Consider the following 9,311-nt stretch of genomic DNA (forward strand, 5'->3'; position numbering starts at 1 on the left):
TATTTATTTATTTGACAGATAGGGATCACAAGCAGGCAGAGAGGCAGGCAGAGGGAGAGGGGGAAGCAGGCTCCCCGCTGAGCAGAGAGCCCGACGCAGGGCTCGATCCCAGGACTTCGGGATCATGACCTGAGCTGAAGGCAGAGGCTTAACCCACTGAGCCACCCAGGCGCCCGTATTTCCTCCTTTTTACCGTTTGCTGTTTTTTTTTTTTTTAAAGATTTTGTTTATATGGGGGTGCAGAGAGGGCATGGGCAAGGGGAGGGGCAGAGGCAGAGGGAGAAGCAGGCTCCCCACTGAGCAGGGAGCCCCACGTGGGGCTCGATCCCAGGACCCCAGAATCATGACCTGAGCCGAAGGCAGACACTTTGCCCACTGAGCCCCCCAGGTGCCCCACATTTGTTGTTTTTACGTTTTACTGTTTATGTTTGTTGTGCAAATGTTTTTACTTTTGAAGAATTAAAAATTCGTAAACCTTGGTCCGAGCTGCTCTGTTCTAAGGCCATCGGGAGGAGCCTCTGGTTCTCTAAATCGCCGTTTCTAGATTCTCGCTCCTGCCCACTCCTCGGCGGCCTGCGCTGCGCGGCTCCCCCGCCTGCCCCGCCGCCCGCTCTCTCCCGCCCGCTGCGCCCGGGTAGGATGTGGCCCGGGGCCGCGGGTTCGGAAGCTCGAAACCTCCTGTCCGTCCTTGTACTACATTCACACACGCGCCCACGTCTGGCGTCCACGCGTCCGTCTGTCCTGCCGCGGGCCGGCGGGGCCGCAGGAGCTCCAGCGTTCCTCGGTGCGGATGTCCGCGGAAGGCCCTCCTTTGTCCTCCCCTCCCTTGCTCCCTGGTGGTACACATTTCATCCTCCGGGGACCGGGACGCACACGCAAGTCGCACTGGGGAGGTATCTGGAGGGTCTAAATGCGACGACACGTCTCCCCTTGGAAACAGCCCCGAGGCGGGGCTTAGATGCGCCCAAGCGGGGCGCGCTGGGCGCCGTGGAGACCCTGAGAGGCCACGCGGCCGCCTCCGAGTCCCGCGGGCCAGACGGGACTTGGGCGGGGTTGTTAGGGTTCGTGGGATTCCAGTGGGATTCGCCTCCAGAGAATAATTTCTTGGACTCTTCTTTTTCAGAGTTGTCCGTCAGGTCATGAATTTACAGCTCTGGGGGGTCCTCGCGGGGCCGAGGCCGTCAGTGGGCTCAGGGCTTGGGGGCGGACTGGACGCGCTCTGCTCGCTCCGTCGTGGCCCTTCCGTGGCATCCACGCTGCGGGTGTGCGGGGACAGCCTTTCTCCATCTCGCTGGCCCTTAACATCCACTGTACGAGGCGCGGTTACTAGCTTTGTCATACTGTGAAGGGAGGCAGGGGTCCCTGAGACCCTGCGGGGTCCGCCGATTCGCTCCAAGGGCTCCCAGAACTCAGGAGAGCTGTCAGGCTCCCGGCCCGGGAGGGTCTGCACCGCCCCCTCCCCGTGGAGTCGCGGGCCACGCGCACTCTCCTGGGAAGTGCCTGACGTCCAGGGTCTTAGTTGGGCTCCCGTCACGCTGACCCGGTCGTCTTCCTGCGTGGCTGACCTCTGTCTCCAGCCCCTCGGGAGCCCGAGCTGACACTGTGTGGCCCACAGCCCCGGGGAAACAGGACACTGGGCTCGGGATGTCCCAGGCTCTGCGGTGACCTCCCGCAGCGGAGGACAGAGGCCGGACATTCCCTGGGGCGAGATTAAACATTCTACTCACAGGGACCCACGCAGCTGTCTGGGCTGGACCTTCCACCCCCCTCGCGCTTGAGCAGCCCCTCTTCCCGGTCCTGACACGGGCATCCGTGGGATCCTGGTGAGTCTGAGCTTGGACTTCAATGGGACCCTCCCTCCTCCTGTATAGTGGCCTGAATTGAGTCCTTCCCAAACTCCGAGGTTGAAGCGTTAAGCCTCAGGACCTCAGAAGGTGACTGTGTCTCGAGATGGTCCTACAGGTGCCCTAAACCTGTGTTATTGGTGTCCTAATAAGAAGGGGAAACCCGGAAGACAACCATGTGAGGGTAGGGGGAGACGCTGGTGGCGGCTGGGCCGGGAGAGTCCTCAGGGCGCCCAGCCCGGCCCACACACCTGGGCCCCACCCTTTCGGCCTCCAGGACCAGGAGTCGCTGGTGATTTGTCACACCTGAGCCGACCAGCACTGAGACTCTCAGCGGGTCCCTTCACCAGACAAAGGGCAGTTAGAGTGATGTCTGATTCTCCGGGGCGGTTTCAGGACTAAAGGAGAAAAGGTTGAGAGCCCTGCCCTGAGTGCTTCTGCCCCAGTGTTTGGTAAGGTCTTTGGGAAGAGCCTGCCTTTCCTGGCTGTGTAGGGGGGTCCATGACGAGTACCCCTCTGCCCCCCCCCCAGCCACCCTCTCTGCCAGGCATCAACTTAGGGGTCTGAGTTCTGTGTGCAGGGCCTGGGATGGGCCAGTCCTGCCAGTGCTCCCGCTGGTCCCTGGTCCTGCCTGGGACTCCTCCCCCGTTGCCTCAGGAGGAGGCGGCAGCTAACAGGCCGCCCAACCCTGGTGGCCCTGAGCCAGGCACCCTGGCCTGTGGCCACCTTGTCTCCAGAGGGCCCCCAAGTCCCCTCTTCTCAGAGCACCCCGAGCACTTCCTGTCTGACGGCCTCAGTGCCACACGAATAACACACTGAATGGTTTTAATGGTTTCGCGAGGAGCAGAGACCTCCGGGGAGAGCGGAGAACACGCCTCCCCCGGGTGCCATGGCCACAGCGGGCACGGAGCTCGGTTTCAGGCTGGCGTCTCTCGAAGCAGACGCTGAGGCAGGCCTCCCAGGTACGAGCTTTATTCCAGAGGCTCCTGGGGGACCCGTGAGGAAGCGGGGATGTGGACAGGGACGGGAGGCAGTGCGGGGAGGGCTCGCGGCCCACAGAGCCCCAGTCTGACCGGGGGCCCTGGGGTGTGAGTCGGGCCTCACGTTCTGCCCTTGAAAGCAACATCCTGGCTGTTGGGTCCTCCGCCCGTGCCAAGGGACGCTCCTCTCAGCACCACCAGGGTGGGGCGGCAGCTCCCGGAGGACAAGGGCAGGGCTGGTTCTGCCAGCTGAAGGGCGGGGAGGACACCCAGCAAAGTCAAAGACTGGGCGGTTCTCTGCATCCGTGTGCTGGGGTGGGGGACATCTGTCAGCCTTGAAGATTTGGGATGAGTTGGCGGAGTCCTTTGTGACGGTCCCGCCTGGTCCCCCACCCCCCCATGCTCCGTCCTCCACTGATGTGCTCACGGTTGGACGGGGACGGGGGCCGCGCTGCCTCACGCAGGTCCTGCACCTCTGGGTCACAAGAAGGCCCCTGGGAGGGTGACGAGGACAGTGGCCACAAGCATGAGGCCCACGGTGGTGGTCCCTGGGCCCTGGTTCCCGGCTCCGTTGCACAGGTCAGTGCTACAGCAGTGGTAGAAGACCTGCATCTCCTGGATGTACTCTCTGGCTTTCACGGGCATGGGGTAGTTGCAGGACTCCGCACAGCTCTTGGCCACTAAGGTGTACTTCCAGTTCGGCAGGTCCACGCCTGTTCCACGGAAGAAACACCCAGAGGCTGCGGGTCTGCGAGCCGTGCCTGGAACCTTCCTCCTGACCCCAGAATGGGCTCATCCTGGAGCTCCAGGCCCGAGAGCCCACGGACCTCGTTTCCTCCTTGGCACCCAGCCCGACAGCCCAGAGAGCCAGGCTGGCCACAGAGCCCCTGGCTGGACCCGCGGGGGAGGGGTGCCCTCGAGGCCGGGACCTGGCTCATGCTACAAAGCCACATTTGGATTTGCAGGAAATCCCCTGGGGATTCTCTTTCTGACATCTGGGTTTTGGTGGGGTTTTTTTTTTTTTTTTTTTTTTTTTTGAGTGAGAGCTAGGGAGGGAGGGACAGACTGAGAATGAGAATCCCAAGCTGGCGCTCCCCTGAGCGCAGAGCTCCAGGCCTCCACCCTGAGACCGTGACTCCCAGAAATGAAGAGTGAGACGCTCACGGACTGAGCCACCCAGACGCCCCGGAACACAGGCTTTTTTTTTTTTTTTTTACAGAGTGACACGTGTCGCACCTCTGCCAGGTAGGGAAGTGCCCCCCCCCCCCCCGCCGGCTGCCCTGTCCTGCTCCCCCAACCCCTGCCGAGGTCTTCATGTCCCACCCACCCCTCTTGGCTTCGAGAAGACAGAACGGGAAAGAGCAGGGAGGAGAGGGACTCACTTATCTTCTCTGAAAGGCAGGCTTGCGCGCCACGGGGGCATTCTGTAGGTCCAGAGCACATGCTCCCTCCAATGTTAGTACAATTATGGCATCTCAAGGCCCAGGCTGTGGGGGGACAGAGGCCAGCATCAACCGCCCGGTGTGCCGAAGCCCCAGGGCCTGGCCACGGCAGGAAAGGAGGCAGAGCCCCGTCTGCTGCCCAGGACCCAGGATCCAGGAGGGACCTGAGTGCAGAATCCAGGTGCTCCAGGGAGGAGGGACAGGTGAGGGAGGGGCAGGGAGGAGGACCCCCAGTGAGCCGAGACGGGGAGTCAGAAAGTACAGCAAGAGACACACAGCAGGGACTGGGAGGGGTGAGTCTGGAAAGAGTCGTTCCCCCCCCCCCCACCCACCCCTGTCACCCGGTCTCCCTGTCTCACCACCCTGGCACAGCAGGGCTACCAGCAGAATGACAGCCTTCATCCTCACAGTGACCACCGCCCAGAGAGCTCCAGGCTGGGCTGGGCCGGCGCTTATGTAGCTGCCAGTCTCCTCCTCCTCAGTGGGCTCCTGCCTCCAACCCTGCGGGTCACGGTCACGCCCGCGCAGCCTGGGCCAGACACACCCCCAGAGCAAAGGTCCTTTATCCCAGGCCCAGACGGACAAGCGATCAAGACATCCCTTGGCGGTGCCTCCCACGTCCTGCACTGAGGACAGAGACGAGGGCGCTTGGGCTCACTAGTTCCTCCTGGGGTCTCTGGGACAAAGGACGTGGAAGGAGGCAAGAGCCCGGAGCAGCCTCTCGGAAATTGTGGAGGGCTTAGAAGCCTCCGTATTTATCCCGCAGCTGGGCGTGACTGCCACCGCGTCCGCCTACGAGACCCACCTGTCTGGCTGAAGAGAACAGTGCTTTAATGCAGCCTCCAGGACACCTGCCCTGACGAGTGGCCCCTTCTTCTGTGGCTGTGGAGACCTGGGGCCCTTTGGGTAGAAACCCGAGCCCGCGTACCAGGGGTGCCCACGCAGCCTGGGTGCCCGTGGGTGCTCACGGACAGGAGTCCGTGCCACCCGCGGTAAGCATTGGGCCAGCGGCCTCCGGGCCTGGAGCTCAGCCCCTCCAGCCTCCCTCCCAGGAGACGGAAGTCTGTAAGCCTCTGGGCAGCTGACAAGGCGGACCGGACCCGGGGAACGGAGACCTTGAGACCCCCGTGACCTGGCACTCAGCCACAGGAGGTCTTTGGGCCCCAGGGGGAAATGGAGGGAAGCAATATGGAGAAGGAGGCGTGGGAGCCTCTTCGGGGGGGAGGAACGTGGATGTCATCACTTGGTAGGACCACCGCCGCCCGTGGGGAATAACACTGGGCAGACGGGAGGCGAGAGCCCCAGAGCAGACAGAACACAGGGGAGGCACCTGGGGTAGACTGGCCGGTTTTTGTTGGTTTGGGGGCCGTAAGGGGAAAAAAAGAGAGGGGCACTGCGGGGGCTATAGACAGAGGACTTTGTTCAATGGTATTGATGTAGGAAGGCAAAGGAGGAAACCCGCCACTTACCACGTATGGACGTCTCAGACCTTCGAAAAATCCTCCTTGTATTAAAAAATCGCGCTGGGCGCCTAGGTGGCTCAGTGGGTTCTGCGTCTGCCTTTGTCTCCGGTTGTGATCCCAGGGTCCTGGGATGGAGCCCCGCACCCGGCACCCTGCTCCGCGGGGAGCCTGCTTCTCCCTCTCTCTGCCTGCTGCTCCCACAGCTGTGCGCTCACGGTCTCTCTCGGACACATCAATAAATAAAGTATTTTTAAAAAATCGTGTTACAATATATATAACGTAAAATTTACCATTTTAACCATTTTTCACTAAGCACGGTCGCGTTGCTGTGCGACCTTCACCCAGGCACATCTCCAGACTCGTCCACCCTCCCAGGCCGACAGGGACAGGCCGTCCCTTCCGACACGGATCCCCGCCCCTCCCCCGCCTCCACGGCCGTGGGGAACCGCGGGTGCTCCTTGGGAGCGGAGTCCACAGGGTTTCTCGGCCGGGCCTGTCTCGCCGTCTTCCAGGCCCATCCCCGGTAGCAGGTGTCCCGTCCCCTCCTTCCTCTGCCGCAGCGTCGACTGCACCGTGCGGATCGGTCCGCCCGGCCGGAGGCGCTGGCGCTGCTGCGGACGCGGGTGCGCGGCTCTCTGCGGGCCCTGCCCCTCCCCCCCTGCCCTGGGCGCGGGCCTGCAAGTCCGAACCGGACCGCGGCCTAGCGTTTGGGGAGAATCCAGACTGTTCCACAGCGGCGGCACCACTTTACGTCCCCGCCAGCAGCCCGTGGGCCCGGCTGCCCGCGGCCTCGCCAACCCTCGGGACTTGGCCTCGCACCAGCCATCCCAGCGGTGGCCCTGGTCGCTCTCCGTGCTCGGACAGCGCCCCACGCGGCGGCGGCTCCTCCCCCGTGGACGCTGAAAACTACATTTCCCAGCCTCCCCGGCGGCTGCGCGTGGACACGTGACGTGGCTCCACCAGTCAGAAGTGCCAGGAGGAACTTGCCGGGAGACGGGGTTCCCAAGCCCACCGGCGGGCGCGGAGGGCGGCGGTTCGAGGCAGCCCTGGGGCCGGCCGGTGGGACGGCAGCTGCGCGTGGGCCCGAGGAGGCGCGGCGCTGGGGCCACGGCCACGGGGGACACGGCAGCGTCCAGAGCGGGCCAGGTCTGCGGGTGTGTCTGGGAGCCCAGCCTGCAGTTTTTGGTTTTTTGGGGGGCGGGGCCGGGCTGGTGTTGCTGGGCGTTCTCTGCCCCGAAGCCTCACCCCTCCACGCCTGGTCCCGCGGACTGGCTGGGGCGGGGGGGGGGGGCAGCTCCCACAGCGCCCAAGGCCGGTTGGAGACGGACAGTGGCGCGCGGCTGCGTCTGAGCCGCCAGGTCGGAGCCCGCCCTCTGCTCGCGACGTCCCGTGAGGCTCCTGCGCATAGGGCCGGAGAAGCGCTGTTAAGAACAGCAACAATGTATTTCCTCTTAAAGCTGCCTAAGTGGTTGAGCGGTGTGTGGTCGGAGGCCCCGGTCCACACACGTTCGTCCGAGAGCTTTGCTCTGGCGCGACCTCTCTGCTGGCGGGTCCGCCTCGCTTTCTCTCCATCCGACAACCTCCTCCTTCCTGGCCGTGCCTGCCCTTCCTGGCTGCCTCATCTCGCCTCAAGAGGCAGGAGGGGGCTGGCTGTTGGGGGGGGGAGGGGGCTGCCACCCGGGGAGGGTGTCCTGCCGGGCTCTCCTTTCCCCATGGCTGTGGGTCAAGGGGGAGGGGTCGTGGTGGCCGTGGAGGTGGAGGGCTGCGGTCCCTGTGGCCCTGGGGAGCGTGGCTGCACGTCGGCCGCGGTGAGGATGTGTTTGCTCACCGGCCCAGCTTTTCAGAGCCACTGTCTGAGCAGGAAGTGTGCATCAGGACTCTGGCGTTTGCGGAAAATGTTCAGTCTATTCCGGGAGCTTCTCGGTGTCCATTACATAATGTGGCTTAATTACCACCTTCTTCTGTATCTGAAGGTATAAAAGTAGATGAGGCAGGCCAGTGACTTGCCCAGGATCATAAAACTGGTGGTGATAAAGTACTGACCTTCCGGCCCGTGGCTGACTCAGTCTACCAGGCCGCTAAGCTGTGACATTGCCGGATGTTCCAGGATCTCCAGGGTGTGAGGGTTACAAGACCAGAGCCTCAAGCAGGAGATCCGGGTGGGGTAGATTAGGAGGGTGTGTGGAAAGACTCTGCCTTCTCAGGTTGGGCGAAAACAAGCAAACAAGACGGGGCTGTGGCCGGCTGTGCAGGGAGGGAGGGCGCCCGAGAGGTGACACCGCTTCCTGTCGGCAAGTGGGGCTTGGGGCTTGGGAGAGAAAGCTTGGCCGATGGCAGGTTCCCGGGTGAGTCATGGGACGGGGTTGCTGGGTTCCATTGGAGGGGGGACCATCAGACTGATGAGGGAGCAGGAGGCTGGCTGAGGACAAAGCAGAAACGGACGCGCTGCAACCTTCCCACCCCCACTCCTGGGTGGGACATGTGTGACATTCTCTAGGAATCTCACAACTCTCTTAATGTTAACAGCCTGCTAAAAAGGGCAGAACAACCCTGGCGATGGCAAGGCCTCTGGTATCCTGTGTCTTGTAGGTCCTCTTTAGCGTATGAAAGTTCCATTGAAACCTCCCTTTCCCTTTGCTTCCCAACCCCATCATACATCCAGAGCCTGCCACCCCTCACATCCCCGGGACAGCCGCTCTTCCCACAGGTCCTGTCCCCGTGCTTTAATAAACCACCATTTTGCACCAAAGATGTCTCAAGAATTCTCTCTGGGTCATCGGCTCCAGACCTCACCCCCACAGAACTTCCTAAAACTTCATCAAGACGAGGCCAGGAACCGGGTGCCGGGGGCTGCGGTCTTCTGTGAATGGAAAGAGAGATCAGGCAGGCAGCAGGTGCCCGCGTAGGATGGGCACATGCTGGGCCTTCGTGTGAGGAACCTGGGCAAGTGCCTCTGGGGAGAGCAGCAGGAGGCCCCTGTGTCGGACGGAGGCCTCTGGGAGTCCTAGCGCGTCCCCCTCCCCACTGGCAAGATGGCTCCTGTTAGGAGACCCAGAGCCCGAGTGAGTTCCCGAAACTCCACTCTTCCTGGTTTCTGTGTCCTTGAAGCCCTGAAGGAAGAGGGTGGGGCCCCGGCCAGGTCTGATAAGCCAAGTGCTTGCTGCCCCCAGGCCCTGCTGTGCACAGCTCGCATCACCAACAAGGAAGGGTCCCCCAAAAGCCCAGGTTTGGGGAGACCCCTGCTCATGAGGCAGCACACCGCCCCTCCTAACTGGAGCCTCCAGGGACGGGAGCAGCAGAGAGGGCAAAGAGGGTCGCTGCCAAGGGAAGGGCCCTGAAGGCATATCGCCCTGCTGTCCACTCTCAGGGCCTGAGCGTCGGAGGGCGCGCACCCGAATCCGCTGCCCTGGGGCCGCGCGGCCAGGAGGTCTCACTGCAGAAGGGTTGACCCTCACGAGGGTTGGTGATGCAGGGACAGAGAAATGCTTCTTCAGAATGGCCTACGGCCTTGGCCTTGGTTGAAAGCTGAGGCTGGTGAGCGTTGTTTCTCTTCCCTATCTCATCTCCAAGGTCACAATCCCA

The 9,311-nt window shown here is 62.7% G+C and overlaps 1 protein-coding gene across 1 annotated transcript; it reads right to left on the reverse strand.

Annotated features, from left to right (window-relative positions):
* Window positions 1–2,653: 2,653 nt before the first annotated feature.
* Window positions 2,654–4,691, reverse strand: GML (glycosylphosphatidylinositol anchored molecule like). The gene is made up of 3 exons (XM_080801336.1): window positions 4,626–4,691; window positions 4,207–4,311; window positions 2,654–3,537 (listed from the first exon to the last, which is right to left on the reverse strand). Exons 1-3 carry the CDS (start codon window positions 4,666–4,668, stop codon window positions 3,305–3,307), a joined length of 381 nt encoding a protein of 126 aa, XP_080657462.1. The 5' UTR covers window positions 4,669–4,691; the 3' UTR covers window positions 2,654–3,304.
* Window positions 4,692–9,311: the final 4,620 nt, after the last annotated feature.

The sequence above is a fragment of the Martes martes genome, assembly GCF_963455335.1.
Source record: "Martes martes genome assembly, chromosome: 4".
Classification (NCBI taxonomy): domain Eukaryota; kingdom Metazoa; phylum Chordata; class Mammalia; order Carnivora; family Mustelidae; genus Martes; species Martes martes.